The following is a 19,222-nucleotide window of genomic DNA, read 5'->3' on the forward strand; positions in this document are numbered from 1 at the left end:
GACGCGGGTTAGATTGTGTCTTTCCCTTGCTCCCCAATCGTGAGAGTCCTTAGACTAACTGCGTGATTATCCTGCCTATTCGTGTCACTCCGCGTTTGGGTTTACCAGTCACGCTACACAGGGCTAACCGCTAAAGCTACGTCTTCTGGTCATCTCAGGTTAGTTCTTGACAGAATGACTGAGCCTTCCGCGGTGAACCCAGCAGAGCATGCGCGTCTCTGCGGTGTGGTGGATCAGCATGCCGCGCTCATCAATCAGCTAACCGGAGAGCTCGCTACTCTGCGTCAGAGCGTCCAAGACGTCGCGGCCTTGCGCCGCGAGGTGGCGGAGCTCCGGCGGGAGAACGCGGATCTCCGCGAGGCTGTTGCTGACGCGACGAGCAGGCCACCCGTCGCGGCGGCCGCAGCGACGCCTCCCCCGCCTCCCCCCCTTCAGATGTCTTTCTAGCTCTACCAGATAAATGGGACGGCACGGACGGAAGATGTAATGTGTTCTTGACAGCATTAGATCTGGTGTTTGAGTTCAACGCCACCAAGTACTCCACCGATCGGCTCCACATTGCTCTTCTCGTATCGTTGTCTTCCGGGCAGGCAGCTGAGTGGGCCACGGCAGTGCTTCGAGCAGACACAGATACCGCCCATTCTTACAACGAATTCACCAGCCAGCTCAGACTCACCTTTGAACATCCTGCGGGCGAGGTGGAGACCGACACAAAGCTCTACCACCTGCGGCAGGGAGGATTGTCCGTGAGTCGCTATACTGCCAAATTCCGCACCCTCGCAGTACAGACAGCCTGGGGAGATGCCGCGCTCCGGACATCCTACTACGAGGGACTGGCTTCACGCATCAAAGATGAACTGGCCTGACGAGAACTCCCCGCCACACTGGAGGGGCTAATCCAGCTCGCCCTCCGCATCGACCAGCGCCTCCTCTCTCGTCCGAAGCCAGCCCCGAGGACCCTGCCGCCTGCTCCAATCCACGCCTACACGTCACCTCGACCATCCACCACCTTCACTCCCGCCATCACTGAACCTGTCGGATCTCCACCTCCTGCCGTGGTTAACACCGGAGCCGGGGAACCCATGCAATTAGGACGCGCCTCCCTAACCGTGACAGAACGAGAACGCCGGTTCCGAGAAGGATCTGTGTGCCTATTGTGGGTCAGCGGCCCATCACCGGGCGATCTGCCCGCTACGCCCGGGAAACGCGCAGCCCCGGTGAACAAGGGGAGAGTCTCACCGGGCGCCATCCACCTCTCCACCACCACCCACACCACCACTTCGCGTCTCACGGTTCAGGTAACCCTCCAATTTGGCCACAAATGGGTCCGAAGTACCGCGTTCATCGATTCCGGTGCCGCGGGAAACTTCATTGACTCCACGTATGCCAAAGAAATGGGGGTAAAGATCGAGGTGTTATCCCAGCCGCTTCACATCACCTCCGTCGACGGTCGGCCCCTGTCATCCAGCCCCATCACTCACCAGACCCAACTTCTCTCTTTCATCATCGATCAGCATCACGAACAGCTACAGTTTTTCCTCACACCTATCTCATCACCTCCGGTCATCCTCGGTTATCCCTGGTTACTGCAGCACGACCCTCTCATCTCATGGGCACAGAACCGGATCCTTCAGTGGGGGCCGACCTGCACCGAGCTCTGCCTCCGGGCACCGGCTGGGACGTGTTCCAAGGAGTCCGAGGTCCCCGACGTCGACACCGACGCCATTCCACCTGAGTATCGAGACCTGGCTGAAGTATTCTGCAAAAAAAGAGCCACTCACCTACCACCTCATCGCCCATACGACCTGGCGATTGAACTTCAGCCAGGCTCCGCCCCCCCCCGCGGCCATCTCTACTCTCTATTGACCACCGAGACACAAGCTATGGAGGAGTATGTCGCCAACGCCCTGCGCCACGGTACTATCCGGGCCTCCTCCTCACCAGCCGCCGCGGGGTTTTTCTTCGTGAAGAAGAAAGGGGGCGAACTTCACCCATGTGTCGTCTATCGGGGGCTAAACAAGATCACAATAAAGAACCGACATCCGCTGCCACTCAACAACTCTGCCCTGGACGCCCTCTCTGGTGCCACCATTTTCACGAAGTTGGACCTCCGGAGCGCCTACAACTTAGTGCGTATCAGAGAGGGCGATGAGTGGAAGACGGCGTTCATCACCCCCACTGGACACTACGAGAGCCTGGTCATACCCTTTGGACTCTGCAACGCACCCTCGGCCTTCCAACAATTTATTAATGACGTCCTCAGAGACATGCTGGGCCGATGGGTGTTCGTCTACCTGGACGATATCCTCATTTATTCCCATAACCTCCAGGAGCACATCCAACATGTTCGGGCGGTTCTAAAGAGATTGCTCGCTCACCAACTGTACTGCAAGCTGGAAAAATGTGCTTTCCACAAGCACTCCACCACGTTCCTGGGTTTTGTCATCTCGCCCCAGGGTGTGGCCATGGATCCTCAGAAGCTCGAAGCTGTGCGTCACTGGCCCCTACCCAGGACCCTCAAACAGCTTCAACGTTTTCTGGGGTTTGCGAACTTCTATCGTCGCTTCATCCGGGGCTACAGTACAGTTGCAGCACCATTAACTGCTTTGACCAGGCCCTCGCTTCACCCGTTTCGGATTACACCTGCTGCCATCTCCGCCTTCCAAGATCTGTGTCATCGTTTCACCACCGCTCCCATCCTTCTCCACCCAGACGCCAACCAACCTTTCGTTGTGGAGGTGGACGCGTCGGATGTGGGCGCCGGCGCCGTTCTCTCTCAACGAGGTCCAGACCAGAAACTGCACCCGTGTGGTTTCTTCTCCAAAAAATTCAACCCCACTCAGCAGCGATACGGGGTAGGGGACCGCGAACTGCTGGGCATAAAGTGGGCCTTGGAGGAATGGCGTCACTGGCTCCAGGGCGCCAGTGAGCCGTTCATCGTCTGGACCGACCATCAGAACCTCATCACCATCAGGAACTTAAGACAACTGAATCCACGACAGGCACGGTGGGCTCTATTTTTCGAACAGTACGATTTCCACCTATCGTACCGCCCGGGGTCCAAAAACACCAAGGCCGACGCACTTTCAAGACAACATGACGAAGACCTTCCCCGGGCGGATCCCATGCCTGTCATCCCCGCTTCCCGGATCATCGCACCTCTTCAGTGGAACTTGGAGACAAGGGTCCGTGAGGCACAGGCCGCAGAGGCCGGGCTGGCAGGCGTGCTGCCTGGACGACTCTACGTACCCCAGAACGTGAGATCAGACGTCCTCCAATGGGGCCACTCCTCCGCGGTCGCCGGACACCAAGCGACGAGAAGGACCCTCTCGTTCATCCAACGGGCGTTCTGGTGGCCGTCCATGAGAAGGGACATCATCGAGTTCATCCAGGCGTGCCCGGTGTGCGTCAGGGCCAAGGACACCAATCAGCCACCCCCGGGAGAGCTTCAACCACTTTCTGTTCCTCGGCGGCCCTGGACGCACATCGCCCTGGACTTCATCACGGGCCTGCTGGTTTCCGAAGGGAAGAACACCATCCTCACCATTGTTGACCGGTTCTCCAAGGCTGTGCACCTGGTGGCCCTCACCGGACTCCCATCAGCCAAATCCACCGCTGAGCTAATACTGGAACACGTAGTCCGCCTGCATGGGTTCCCCAAAGACATCGTCTCGGGCAGGGGGCCCCAGTTCACCGACCGGTTCTGGAAGGCCTTCTGCCGTCTGATCAACTCCACCAGTAGTCTGTCATCTGGATACCATCCTCAGACTAATGGTCAGACGGAACGGACCAACCAACAACTGGAGCGCTACCTAAGATGTTTTTGGCTGACCGCCAGCGCTCCTGGGCCCACTACCTCACATGGGCAGAACTTTCCCACAACCTACACGTCTCCTCAGCCACCAATCTAAGCCCATTTGAGGTATGCTATGGTTTCCAACCTCCGATGTTTGCCCATCAAGAACCGGAGGTCGACGTACCATCAGCCCAACAGTTGGTCCGTAGGTGTCGACGGCTCTGGAACCAAGCCAACCTCGCTATCCAGAAGGCCAATCAACAATATACCACTCAACACCGCCGTTGACACCCTCCGGGACGTTTGTACAGAGTAGGTGACAAGGTATGGTTATCCACAAAGAACCTCCACCTTTCATACCGAATCCAGGAAACTCTCACCTCGCTTCATAGGACCATACCGCATCACCCTAAGGATAAACCCTGTCCCCTACCGGCTCCAGCTGCCTGCGGCGCTCCGGATCCACCCGGTTTTCCACACATCTCAACTCAAACCCCTTATCACCTCTCCTATGATTCCACCCACCCCCCCTGCTCCTCCTCCCCGCATCATTGACGGTGGTCCCGCCTACACCGTGCGTCGGATCCTCGATTCACGCCCTCGAGGCAGAGGCACCCAGTACCTGGTCGATTGGGAAGGCTACGGCCCCGAGGAACGATCGTGGATTCCGGCCCGGTTCATCCTCGACCCCGAACTCATTCGAGACTACCGTCGTCGGGTATTCTCCACCCCAGGACCGTCAGGAGCCAGTCCTGGACAGGGGGGTACTGTCATGCACACTCAAGCCGCGACCGGCACTAGGACCCGGAAGTAAGGCGGTCGCAAACCAGGAAGTATAAAAGGAGTAAACAAACCACAGTACAACGCTCAGTCATTGAGTTGCCCGATGTTGCCTCGTTTGCGGTCATCTAACTGTGAGTACTCACCTTTTGGTTTCGCTTTCTCGCTGAGTGTGTATTTATAGGACGCGGGTTAGATTGTGTCTTTCCCTTGCTCCCCAATCGTGAGAGTCCTTAGACTAACTGCGTGATTATCCTGCCTATTTGTGTCACTCCGCGTTTGGGTTTACCAGTCACGCTACACAGGGCTAACTGCTAAAGCTACGTCTTCTGGTCATCTCAGGTTAGTTCTTGACAACAATAAAGGGTGTATAAAACTCAACTCTCTCTCTCTCTCCTCAGGAACTGCGTGCAGCACTGGCTGGTCTCCAGTGGTTTTTCTTAATGTCCATTTTCGTGTGGATGTTCATTGAAGCTGTTCTGCTCTACATATTTATGAAGAACCTGTTAGAGACCAGATCAAACCCAGGGGAGGTGCTTAGCTGGCCATGGTTAACTGTGATTGGATACCTAATTCCTCTGGGAGTACTGGGCATGTCTGGTGTTCGCTTTCCTAAAGATTATGTCGATGAAGAGTGAGTGTAATTATAGCTCTGACTGTAGTGTACTTGAAACTCACAGGTGAATAAACCATATGACCAAGGTCTACCAATACCTGATTATTACATCTGTCTGTCTATGGGTCTTGCCCAAACTGCTCCCACAAAGGTGGAAGCGCACAGTTGTCTAGAATGACTCTGTATGCTGTAGGCCAAAAGGTCCAAACCATTGTCCAACATCACGATGCACGTGTGAGATCCCCAAAGCCAGATTCATGGCAACATGGTGTGTTAAGGTTTGAGTGGAAGAGCTCAAGCATCCTGCAAAAGCTGTAATGGGGGGGAGTCCATATTAAACCTCACGGTTTTGAAAGGAGATTAAGACTTAGTTATTTGTCACATATACAGTACACTTACAGCACAGTGAAATTCTTTATTCATTTTTTATTCAATTTTATTTGTATAGCGCTATTGACAATTGTCATTGCCGCAAAGCAGCTTTACACAATCAAAAGAATTATTGAAGTTTCTATGGAATGTGAATGTGTATGAATTAAAATGATTGGATGGTGAGCAAGCCGAGGGTGACAGTGGCAAGGAAAAACTCCCTGAGATGGCAATAGGAAGAAACCTTGAGAGGAACCAGACTCAACAGGGAACCCATCCTCATTTGGGTGAAACAGAGAGCAGGAATTGATCTGCATTCACACTGTTAGTTAGGTGGCAGGCAGTTAAGTATAACAGTTGATGTTAATATGGAGTCCAGTTATTGGAGACTCAGGTAGACTTGTAGGAAATTCCAGTCCTGAACTATCGAGCGATTGCAGCCAAGCCAAGTCCTCAGACAAACAGCTGTCAACATCAGTCGAGAACAGTCCCCAGACACCAGACGCATGGCAAAGAGACACACAGGGCATTAATGGACATGATCTCCAACCATTCATATATCCCAGGAAGGAATCTGGGGACAGAGCACAGGATCAGTCAGGATACAGTCCCTTTGGAGTAGACAAGGTTAAGGGCCTTGGTCAAGGGCTAAACATGGCAACTTGGCAGTGCTTAACTTGAATTCATAAGGAGCTGTGCGACACAAACTTGTACACTTTTATAAACATTGAAAAAAAAAGATGTTTATTTAATATTTATGGACAAAGTCTCCAGTGCATAACAGAAATAAAGCACATATTATTATTATTATTATTATTATTAGTAGTAGTAGTAGTAGTAGTATTACTGTAGGAATTGATTTAATCTTAAAGTGAAAATAGTGACTCCACTTCATCACTTGTGACTAACTATTTTACTGTAACAGCAGTTCTATGTTCCTTATAGCATTTTTATGCATTGTGTATTTTTCTTTATGTAGATGCTGGCTGACTCCAGACGGATTATCAATCTTTACTTTTGCAGGTCCTCTTCTTTTCACAATTACAGTAAGTAGTTTTAAAACCACATGAATGATTACTACTAGTAATTAAATCTAGAGGTGTTAAACTTTTTCCCACAGCTTAATTACCACCTGTACTGTATATTTGATTTTTAATTTCTTTCTGCAGGTAAACTTTATGCCTTATCTCATTATCAACATCATCATGATATTCATTTACAAACACATAAATAATGAAGTCATTAGAATGAGTAACACCTCTGAGAAGAATCTCATAAGGTGTCTGATGTTGAGAAGCCTGAGCCAGTTTGTTATACTGGTTTGTTACTGGATCCTCCTGTATATCCCCAGCAGGAATGGAGTTTTATATAACACCTTCCAGTTGCTTAACTCCCAGCAGGGCACCTTCATCTTTCTTGTCCACTGCCTTCTCAACCAAGAGGTCAGTGCTCACCTGTCTCATTTAATATCTCACCTACCCTGATACTTACATATGTTTGGGGGGGGTTAATGTCTTAAAGACAAAATTAATGTTAAAATTGAATACAACTTTGTTGTTAACATCCATGTTTGAGACAATGTTAAAGATGTAAAAAGTGAGTTCAGAAGTTTGAATCAAAATTGAATCAAATTTATTTTGGCAAACATGAGTAAAAGCAAAGAAAGGGGAAATTTCATGTGGGAGAGTGACACACACTAAATAATTATACAGTGCCTTGGTAAATTTACTTCATTACTGTACTTCATTTCATGTATCAGTTATTTACTTGAGTAGTTTTTTTTGAGGATTCTTTTTTTTTTACTCCACTACATCCTATAGCAAATATCACTACTTTTCCTTTACAAAATTTTGGCATTGTGCGTAGTACTTGGAAAAGTAGCAAAAACAACAAAAAGAAAAAAAAAAGGTACAGAGTGACTTATACAAGCTCATTACCTTTGATACTTTGTACTTTTACTCAAATAGAAGTGTAAACTGAGGAATGTTACTTATACTTGAGTTTTATTTTACATAGGGTATCTCTACTTTTACTCAAATACAGGATTTGTGTACCTTGACAAGGAAGGACAGGATTAGGAATGCGTATATTAAAGGGATGCGTATATTAAATATTAAAGGGTATATGTGCCAGTTTGGGGACAAAGACAGAGAGGTCAGATCAAGATGTTTTGGACATCTTCAGAGGAAAGATGAGGGGGATATCGGGAGGACACACATATGGTCACAGTGGGGGAGACGATTACCCACAATTCCTCAGCACAAGAGAAAGAAAAACCGTTGGCTCAGTTGTGATCACGTGACACTCGGCGTCAAAACAAGAAGCGCATGCGTGATACATGATACTCGATACTCTTGTGGAACACTTGCAGACTCGCAATCCGAGGTTTCTGTACCCTTACCCACTACTACAAAATAAATATTTTTAGCTAAAACCACTGGTCACCCCTTTTGATATAGATGTCATCATAGGTAAAGCGATTAAAATATTTATTCTATTGAACTTTTTTGGTATTAGAATAGACTCAAACTTTTATTTCAGGAAACATGGCAAAAACAAAAAAAGACAAATACATTACAGTGTATTTTCACACAAATTTAAAATGGTTTGTCCTTGGATGTTGCTAACATACCCATGGACAAATGGACAAATTTCTTACAAAATGTATATGTCAAATTAATAATTAAGTTCCACTGTATGCAAATAAACTGGAATTCAAAAAAGATGATGTTGTCTTGGTGTCCTTCCAAGAATCTGTTCCATAGCCTAGCAACTCCAAACCATCTTAATGCATCAAGTTGAAGCATTCAGATAGCCCTCTCTCTACTAGCACTGTCTAAACAGGGCATACACAATTATTTTTTCCTTACTTTTGACACTAAGTCGGATCAGCTGAAAATAATCACATGGCAAATTTTATGCACTGCGTCTTTTAACCTTCCTCTTGTGTTAGGGTCAGCACCGACCCGTTTTACTTTTTAAATGCATAAAACTACTACATGTTCAGACATGTAAGGCTTGCGTAAGACAAATTTAGTTTAGCGTTGGCGACTTGCAGAGTCACATCTCCTGTTTGCAGCAGTCAAAAATAAGAAGAAGATTTACAGTAAGCCAAGCTCTGGATTATATCTTTTCTGAAAATGAGGCAGAGGACACAGAACAGCATAGTAATACAGATGATACAGCAGGTTTCTGAGGAGGAAAAAAATTGTAGAGTATCTACCAGAAGGCACAGACACATCTGATGAGTCTGATGAGGAGATCACCGATGCTGAAGCTGCACTCACTCCTGCTGAAACGTTCAAATCCAAAAGTGGTAACATCTGTTGGAGCTCAGTACCTCCTGACTTACATGCCAGGGCAGCTACTGCAAATGTCATTAAGATGACCCCTGGAATCACAAGGATTGCTGTGACGAGAGTAAGTGACATCAAGACATGTTTTGATCTGTTTATGCCATTGTCACTAAAGAAAGTCATGATTGCTATGACAAACCTTGAATAAAAAAAAATGTTCATGGCGACATGTGAAATGACATTGCCACTGCCCAGCCGCTGCAGCCTTGGTCAGACAGCTGCAGAGCTCACGTAGCACTCCTTCCACACCATCAGCAACACAAAGAGCATCAGTGCCAGCATCCTCTTCGGCCAGCACTGCCTTAACAACAACCTACATAGCCACAGCCACAACCCCACTGAGGCCACCTGATTCTAAAAGAAAGCGGTGTCAGGTCTGCCCTAGCAATAAAGACAGAAAGACAAACGTACTCTGCTTCTACTGCAAAAAATAGATTTGCAAAGAACACACCAAAAGTGTCACTTTTTGCCACACATGCATGTTCTTGCACACAAAGATGTTTTTTGAAACTAGTGCCTAATTTCTATTGGTTTGATTTGCTTAATTGTTCGTTGTTTGTTTGACCTTGCAAATCCACATTGAGATTTACTTGTTTAGTTTTCCATTTATATTAAAGTTATTTTTGAAAATATTTTTTTGCCTTTTTCTTTGAAATAAATATATATGGGTCAAATTTGACCCGTAACACCATAGATGTTACTATAGTAATTAATATTATAATAAAAAAAATATATAAATAAAAAAAAAATATATATATATATATATATATATATATATATATATATATATATATATATATATATATATATATATAACAAATTTATTTAAGAGATGCGTTCTAATACCCCTCAGCAATAGTCAGGTAACATAACAACCTTTAAATGTATTTAAATAATTCTTTTGAGGTTCATTTAATTTAATTAGAAATTGAACAGGTGTTCCTAATAATCCTTTAGGTGAGTGTATGAAACGGCAACATTTATGTTTAATATTGCATGTGGTCCTTTACAACTAAACTAAAATGCAATCAGGCATGATCATTTTAACAATCATGATACACTGAATTAAACACTTTTATTTTTAACAATAATATTTATGTTTATATTTATATATAACATTTACTGAAAATAGTTGAGGGTTTGGTCACCGCCGCAGGTCTGTGTGCATGGAGTTTGCATGTAGGATTAGAGTAACTGGCATTCCCAAATTGCCCATGATGTGTGAATCTGTGTTTGTGTGTAAATGTGTGTGTGCCCTGTGATATATTGTCACCCTGCCTAATACCCTAAGTGTCCTTGGATAGGCTTTAGACACCCCCGAAACGCCGCCCCGCCCCCCCCCCAAATCAATTATATTTGACTACTTTGATCTTTCTTTATCTATTTCCAGGTCAGGCAGAAGTACAAGAAAGTGATGTGTGCTTTGTACTTTTCCCACAATCCAGTAGCAACCTCCAGTAGTGTCAGGAGTCAATCCGAAGGGCCCCAGGACAACTAATTATGGTTGAGTCTGACTTTGTTTTTTTGTTTTTTTGTTTTAATTTCTCAGTAATTCTTAATTATGATTTTAACTTAAAAACTTTATTTTCTACATTGTGCATAGAATTTAACTTTAAAAACAAATATTATATAATGCAATAAAAAATTGCAATGCAATGTATTTGTAATACTGTTTCAATATTTGAGTTAAACTAGGAATTTGTGAATAAAAGTGATTGACATTTACAGAAGACTTAAAGCACATGTGATGAAAATCTTAGTAACTATAAAACATTTCAATGGTGCAAACATTTTAAAGGTTGTAGATCTGTAAATGACGATCTTGGCCATGAAGCCCACAGAAGTCACGAGAACATTCAGAGGACCACCAGATCCTGGAAAAACAGTTGATAATTTGTCACCAACTTACAGAAGAGACGATTCTGTCTCTGGGAACCGTACAAACAATCATTCACCAACACTACTTGCACATTACAGAAACTCGGCTGGGAGTTATTTACACATTCCCGTATAGTGTTAAAAAAAAATTATTAAGTGGGGAAAAAAAAATACAGGGATATGAGACACGTGGGAGGAAACTGGAGAGAGAGAGAAAAAACGGGACATATGAGGAAAAGAAATTGAGACCATGTGACTCCAAAATACGAAAAGGGCGGCAAACTTTCCATGCTGTTTCCCTACCCCCGTATACCTTGTCCGATATTACACGGACAAGGATCAAGCTTTTAAGAGTATTGCTGCCACCTGCTGGACCAAATCGGCAACGCTAAGAGTCAAGTTTTGAGAGATCTCGCGAACTTTTCTTAAAATTTTTATCCATATCATGTTTGTTGTGATAGAATGTATTTGAGTTGCCAGTACTAATCTGACCACTAGGTGTCAGTAGTCACACTGAGAGGGTGCGTGGAATTACCTGGAAAAAAAGCCTGAAGTTGCTGCTGCTTGTGTTCCTGTCCTGAAAATATAATAAAATTCCATTTTGCAGTTTTCTTTTATTTAATAAGAAACATTACATGGTACCAGGAGTGGTGATGATCACTGACACCCATCGTCATGGAAAGTGTTAAAACCGCCTGATGCTGTGAACAGGGAATATCGATTGCGAATGGAGAATGTTTAAACAGAGATTTACCCTCTACTTGTAGGCACCCTCGACTTTTGACAGTTTCTTAATGGATTTAAAGTTGAAAGCAAAAACATGCAATTTTGGACAGCTGCAGGACTCTATGTTTCGTGATCAAATTGTATTTGGCATCACTGATAAAAAAGTCAGAGAGACTGAGCTTACCCTAAATGATGCTGTGCGTATATGTCATGCCAGTGAAATAGCACTTCAGCATGCTAAAACATTTTATGAAACTGCAAAGACAAGTGGAATTGACAGTTCAGCTGTAGCTGCAGTAACAGAGAAGATGCGGAATGAGTAAAATGAGGCAACAAAAGGAGAAAGAACTGTTTATTGCAAGAGATGTGGTAGAAGACACCCCCCAAAGCAGTGTCCAGTGTACGGCACAGCGTAAGTCTGTGCTAAATGTAAAGGACAGAATCATTTTGCCAAACAGTGCTTTTCCTAAGCCAAACAGAGTCAGATGGAGCGTGTCCATGCAGTGGAGGAAACCGATCTCAGTGACACATTTTTTATTGGCATGGTGGAGCAGGCTGATTCTAGTCAGGAAATACCAGAACAGACTGATGTTAATACTGTTGCACAGGACAAGTGGATGACAGCTCTGGGAATTAATGGAGTTATCGTGTCACTTAAGCTAGGCACTGGCGCAAAAGTCAATCTGATCTCAGAGCCTGATGCCAGAGCAATGAAACTTATGCCACGAATAAGCCTGAAAGCAGTGCGACTCAAAGCCTATAATGGACAGCACATCCCAACAAAAGGAACATGCAGACTACAGGTAAAAATGAAAAACAAAATACATCACCTCATGTTTGTGGTTGTTCCAAGTGGACATGATTTGGTGTTGGGAGACAAGGCATGTGAAGACCTAGGTCTGGTAAAAAGGGTATACATCATAAATAGTGGAGAGACAAAGGACACTGTGAAAAATATAGTGGCACAGTTTCCAGACATCTTTGAAGGATTTGGAATATTACCCTTCACCTACAAAATACAGTTAAAAAAAGATGCACAGCCAGTAGTCCATGCCCCAAGACGGGTTCCTGCACCTCTTCGTGAGTAACTGAGACAAGAGTTGGAGAGAATGACATCGATGGGAGTCATCGAAAAAGTGGAGGAGCCTACTGAGTGGGTCAATTCAATGGTGTCTGTGGAAAAAAGCCAGTGGTGAGCTACGCGTGTGTATGGATCCAAAGGATTTAAATTCCAACATTCAAAGAGAACATTATCAAATTCCGACACGAGAAGAGATCATAAGCGAGATGGCAGGAGCCAAGCTCTTTACAAAGCTGGCTGCATCTCAAGGCTTTTGGCAGCTGAAACTACATAAGGACAGCACAAGGTATTGCACATTTAACACACCCTTTGGTCGATACTCCTTTTTAAAGATGCCGTTTGGAATTTCCTCCGCTCCTGAAGTGTTTCACAGAGCTATGGAACACATAATTGAGGGCATTAAATGAGGTCCAATGCCAGTTTGGAGCCAAGGAAATAACGCTTCTAGGAGACAAGCTGTCAGAAAAAGGTGTAAACCAGATAAAAGTAAAGTTCAGGCAATTCTCCAAATGCCCAGACCCAAGGACAAAAAAGCTGTATTAAGAGTGATGGGGATGATCAATTTTGTTGAAAAGTTTATACCGAACTTGTCTTTAAAAACGGTGCACTTGAGAGAACTGTTATGTGGGAAAAGCGAGTTCAAGTGGACAGACGATCATGAACAAGAATGAGGAAGGCTAAAAACTCTCCTCACCTCAGAGCCATTTCTGACATTTTTGACCCATCAAAAAGAACAAAGATATTGACAGATGCATCCAAAGATGGTCTGGGTGCTGTGCTTTTGCAGGCAGAAGGAGAAAATTGGAGGCCAGTTGCATATGCCTCAAGAACGATGACTCCCACAGAGTGTCGGTATGCACAGATAGAAAAAGAATGCTTGGGCTTGGTTTATGGAGTGGAACAGTTTCATAGCTATGTGTATGGGTTACCGACATTTGTGGCAGAGACTGATCACAAACCATTAATAGCTATCATCAAGAAGAACCTGAATCAGATGTCTCCAAGAATTCAGAATTTGATGATGCAACTGCAGAGCTATGAAATTGAGCTAGTCTACACTCAAGGAAAGTACATTGTTCTGGCAGATGCTCTGTCCAGGGCTGCGATACTGAGTGAAAAACATACTGAAAGCTCCATAAACGCTGATGTGATCCAGCATGTGAGTATGGTTGTTGAAACTCTTCCAGTCACAGACGCAAAGCTCCAGCAAATTGTAATGGAGACTAAGAAAGACAGTTGCTTGCAACAGGTCATTACGCATCTGAATGTTGCTGGTCCAGAGGTGAATGTGCCCAGTACTGTAACATCAGAACAGAGCTGAGTGTGGTCAACGGACTTCTGCTGAGACAGAACAGGATTGTTATCCCACAGTCACTGCGTCAATTTAAGTAAAAAAAAAAAAAAAAGAAGAAAACAAAAGAAAAAAAGCGGTTTGTTGATTGTGACTGCTCAATGTAAATAATTCTACATTGTCATTTTCTGTATTAAGTCTTATAATTTATACAGTGTTTGTTCAAGGGTTATTTCATCTATACGTTTACATAACTCATTGGAATAACTTGTTCTTTACGTCTAAAGGAAAGGGGATGTTGTGATAGAATGTATTTGAGTTGCCAGTACTAATCTGACCACTAGTAGTTACACTGAGAGGGTGCGTGGAAGTACCTGGAGAAAAAGACTGAAGTTGCTGCTGCTTGTGTTCCTGTCCTGAAAATATAATAAAACTCTGTTTTGCTACAAAGCAGTTTTTTGCCTGGCATTTTTTTTTTTTTTCTTTTTGCCTGGCTTTTTCTTTTCAAGGTGGAAATGTTTTTTCCTCCAAAGTATTTTTTTTCTATCCATGTCCCTTTAGGGACTCCATACTAGTGAAACTCTGGGATGAGTGCATTAGTGTTGCAGGGGATTATATAGGACTTTGTACTCTAGAACTGTGTTCTGTTATTTTGCACAATCAAAAACCCCACTTTGACTTAAACACCTATTGTAGAATTCTTGTGTGTATTATTTGTTACAGATGGTGCTGTTTTTTTCAGAATATAATGAATGTTTTTTTCTCCTTTTCTTCTTTGACAGAGTGAATGTGCACCATGTCTTTTGTGGTATGAAAGGCCACCACATCAACTATTTCTTCTCTCCATGATTCATCCTGTCATATGGAACAATGATAGAAAATATTTCTGTTAATGCTGCATTTGATTTAATAGGTTTCTAGCCTCCATCCAGTAAAAGGCAAACAAAAGACCCCTCAGAAATTCCTACTCATTATACAGACACACAAATATATGCTTATAGATAGATAGATAGATAGATAGATAGATAGATAGATAGATAGATAGATATGGTCACTATTATTGTCACGCCTGGTTAAGATGTGTTCTTAGGCTTCTAATAAATACAATTTTATTGCAGAAACCTAATCTCACATTGCAAATTGTAGAAAAATCTAATCTTTAACTTAAGTTAATTGGTTTCTTTTTTTTTTTTTTTAATCCATGACTAAAAAATTATTGGTTTTATAAAATCATCTGTGACACAATTTTCGGCACCCCTAACAATTCCGATAAACTAAATGTAAATGAAGCATTTTTGTAATTTTTACTGTAGTTTATAAAGTTGATCAGAATATCTAGAAACTTTTAATTCATGACTTCCTGTTTCCCCGAGGTATAAAAATGACATCCAGGTACAAATAGACAGAGGCCTATTTCTCTTATCTACTCCTCAACATGAGAAAGAGAAGAGAACACTCCATTTAAGTAAGGCAGATGTGTCTCGACCTTTGTCAGGCAGTGGACACAAGAAAACAGCCACTCACCTAAACTCGTCCATATCTACAGTCAGAGTGATCATTAAGAAGTTTAAAACAACTGGAACAGTGATAAACAAGGCTGGTTAAGGACCCAAGTTTATCATGCCACCACGCACAGTGAGGAGGACGGAAAGAGAAGTAAAAAAAAAAAAAAAAAAAATCTCCAAACCTTACCGTTAGAGAACTGCATCAAAAAGTGGCAGCTTGGGGTCGCAAAGTCTCCATAACAACCATCGGACACAATCTACAGTACATGCCAACAAGCTGTTTGGGAGGCATGCAAGGAAAATTCTTACCCACACATTTATCACAAACATAAATGTCTGCAGTTGCTGGGACTTCACCTGGGACCATGTGCTGTAGTCAGATTAGACTAAGATAGAGTTTTTCGGGGGAAAAAAAAAACATTGTCTGGGTCTGGTGTAAAACAAAAGATGAGTATGAGGAAAAGCAGCTCATGCCCACTGTGAAGTATGGTGGAGCTGTTTCTCTTCCAAAGGTCCTGGGAACCTTGTTAGGCTGCATGGCATCATGAACTCTTTGAAATACCAAGACATTTTCAATCAAAACCCGATGGCCTCTGTCTGAAAGCTGAAGATGGGTCGTCATTGGTTTTTTAAACAGTATAATGACCCAAAATGTTTGGCAAAATCTACACAAAATTGGCTCGACAGACACAAAATCAAGCTCCTCTCATGGCCATCTCAGTCCCCAGACCTAAAACCAATTGAAAACCTGTGGGGTGAGCTGAAGAGGAGAGTGGATGAGAGAGGACCCAGGACTCTGGATGATCTAGAATCTATGATCAAAGGAATGGTCAAAGAACCCTCTATCTGTTTTCTTCAATCTTGTAAAATGTTATAGAAGGAGATTAAATTCTGTCTTGGGGTTGTACGAAGTATTAACATCTGCCATGACAATAATTGTGGCACACATGATTTCATTAAAAAATCCTAATCTGGGTCCCCCCCCCCCACTGAATGATTGTACTTAAAAAAGTTAAAAGTTGGATTGCATTGTGGTTTGATTATGTTTAAATAAAAAAATCATTTATTACAAGCCTAAGAACACATCTTAACCAGCGGTGCCAGTAATAGTGACCAGAAATATTGTATGCAATATACTGTACATCACTCATCAGAATAAAAAAAAAATAATTTTTTTTGGTGGTGGAATATTTTCTTTAATTTTGTCTGTGGAAAGATTGCAAAAGATAATGTAATTCTGGTTGTTGATTCATCTGACTTTTTATAAAAAAAAATTTACGTGATATTTCTACCTTCTATTCCTATGAGCACATTCCTCACTCAGTATGTTTGAATGACGTAGTGTTAGTTCAAGTCGGACTAACACACCCAGATAATGCAGTTTGGAGTCAAGCTACTCCCACACATATACCTCAATCAAAGACAGAAATTGATCACGCCACTAACAACACGGCATGTGACATTAGTCACCATAACCTTAAAAGTTGCATCTTATTTACGCAAAAAGTAAAACGTGAAGCACATATGAAGTGTACACCACTGTAAAGTTGTCTGTTGTCACCACTCAACATGCTACCAGTTAGCTGCTAACTAACTTGTTTGTCTAATGTTTGGATCTGTGATGTTCTAGGTCACCAAGAGGGACATTAATCCAGTTAAACAGCCTAGTCGAGCTTTAACTATATCTCCTCTTAACTGTGCATGTACTGTAAACGTACTGAGTGAAGTGTTCATATTGCTTCATATGCATTAAAAAATAATAAAAAATAACCATTCATATGTACTGGTAGTGCCCGACTTATGAACATTCGAGCTGCGGATTTTCACAGATACGAATGGACCGTGGTTGTAATAGAATAGGAATATTCATAGATGTGAATAAATCACGGAAGTAGCTCATGTGTATTGTAAAAATAAATAAATAAATAAATAAATAAATAGACACTGCAGTGCACCAGATACCAATATTTGCAATTATATACAATATTTTCAGTGTGTAAGTGAATGTATAAAATGATGAATGTATAAAATGTCTGTCCTGTAAAGCTGTCTTGTAAAGCTTTGTGGGAAAAGGGGACAGATTTAGTCAAATGGATTGGTATGCTTTACATTGTAAATTCATGTCAAAGGCATATAAGACTCACTTTGTCGGACTTACAGTAAGAACAAATCTGATTTATACACATGCTCCCAGAACGGAACTGGTTTGTAAGTCGGGGACTACCTGTATACATTTACAATCTCGATTAGACAATTTTTAAAATGGTTTTAAAACATGAAAAAGATTAACCATAAAAATGCCCAGCATGACAACGAATCAAACGTACTAATGGGAAAAGATACTACATTTGTTTTTTTAATAAACATGGAAGGACATATTGATTTTTATGAATTTAATGAACGTGTACAGTATCTTATGTAAAGAATTAAATAGTTGTGGTGAAGGGATGGTGTGATTAAGAGGAGTTATTGTTAATAAGCCAAAGTTTATAATTTACCCATAATAACAAATGTTGTATTCCTCTTGTACCAAAGTAAGTTGCCAACAATGTCATTTTATCTATATGTTTAATAAAACTGTGGGTTTAATAATAAGTGGGCGTGTCTGTACATTGAAGATGTTTTGAAATATTAATTTCATGTACTTCATTGTAACATAAAAATTGTAGTTAATTCCAAAAATCAGCAGACGCATTTTAAAATGTGCTAATGAGTGTAGAATTAAATTCCACACAAACAAAGTTGCGGGCACAGCTAGTTACAGATCTTTTTTTTTTTTTTTTTACATCTTCGTATAGATAAAATGTATTTTAATTAAATCACATTTCAACGTATCATCTAAGAACCCAATTCCCCTTGTCTTATTGTAAAAATGATACATTTTAAACCCTTGGCCAATCGCATTACCAGTAAGAGTGATTTGAGAAAAGAGAGCGTTTAGCAAAATAAAACTCATTAAATAAAACATAAAAAAATGTTTGCTCTTAACCATATACTAGGAAAAGCTCAAAGGACTCACTAAGAGAAAACTAGGTTCAAATGCAAATGAGCTCACACCACATTAATGAAAAAGTCTGACAATGGGTTGCATGTCCATGAATATGAGCATGTAGGAAGTCTTGACAATTTATAGGGGGTTTGAACATGATTCCTACATGATTCCTTTCCTACATGATTTCATGTAGAAAAGACTCCTTAAAGAACTTTTTTTACCCAACACTTAAGGAGGACAAGTCATAGAATACAACTGCAAAGATTATGATAAAAATGATTACACATTACACATGTGGCTAAGATCTTGTTAATTTTATCATTATTATAAGTTTAGTAGACAGTCATGTATACATTCTACTGTATGTAGACATCTCAAACTTTGAATTGATAAACTACATTGTATAAACAATATCTTCAAACTTTTAAAAAAATCTATTTCAAAACAATAGAAACTATTTTAGAGACTATTTGGAGTCATGGTGTCCCTGCAATGTAACGCAGTCTTAAACAAGACCATTGCTCATGGAGTTGGAGTTGTCTTCCTAACATTGTGTCTACTAACATTTACATTTTTCTTACGAAACACAACTGATACCACAACTGCTCTAATAAACCTATGTTTGAACCTCCTGCTCTTTCACCTTCTTGACCTGCTCAAACCTCTTTTCCGCCTCCATCTACAACCACCAGTGAGTGCTGTTTTCACCTCTATACACCTCATCACATCTTAAAATGATACTTGAATGATCCCAAATTTCTTAAAACCTGAGTTTAACTTAGTTTTTCTTTTCTTTCTTTTTTTTTTCTCAGCAAGCCTGTGCAGTTATGAC

General features: G+C 42.3%; 1 protein-coding gene across 1 annotated transcript in view; it reads left to right on the forward strand.

Moving 5' to 3' along the window:
• The window catches only part of LOC128507007 (adhesion G protein-coupled receptor E3-like), a 40,805-nt gene extending 25,964 nt beyond the window's left edge, over positions 1-14,841 (forward strand). Inside the window, exons 13-17 of the mRNA XM_053477622.1 lie at positions 4,978-5,210; positions 6,541-6,607; positions 6,731-7,003; positions 10,308-10,420; positions 14,676-14,841. Coding sequence (XP_053333597.1) covers positions 4,978-5,210; positions 6,541-6,607; positions 6,731-7,003; positions 10,308-10,415 — 681 coding nt within the window. The 3' untranslated portion in view covers positions 10,416-10,420; positions 14,676-14,841. The remainder of the gene's footprint in view (positions 1-4,977; positions 5,211-6,540; positions 6,608-6,730; positions 7,004-10,307; positions 10,421-14,675) is intronic.
• Positions 14,842-19,222: the final 4,381 nt, after the last annotated feature.

Source organism: Clarias gariepinus, chromosome 18 (assembly GCF_024256425.1).
Source record: "Clarias gariepinus isolate MV-2021 ecotype Netherlands chromosome 18, CGAR_prim_01v2, whole genome shotgun sequence".
Lineage (NCBI taxonomy): Eukaryota > Metazoa > Chordata > Actinopteri > Siluriformes > Clariidae > Clarias > Clarias gariepinus.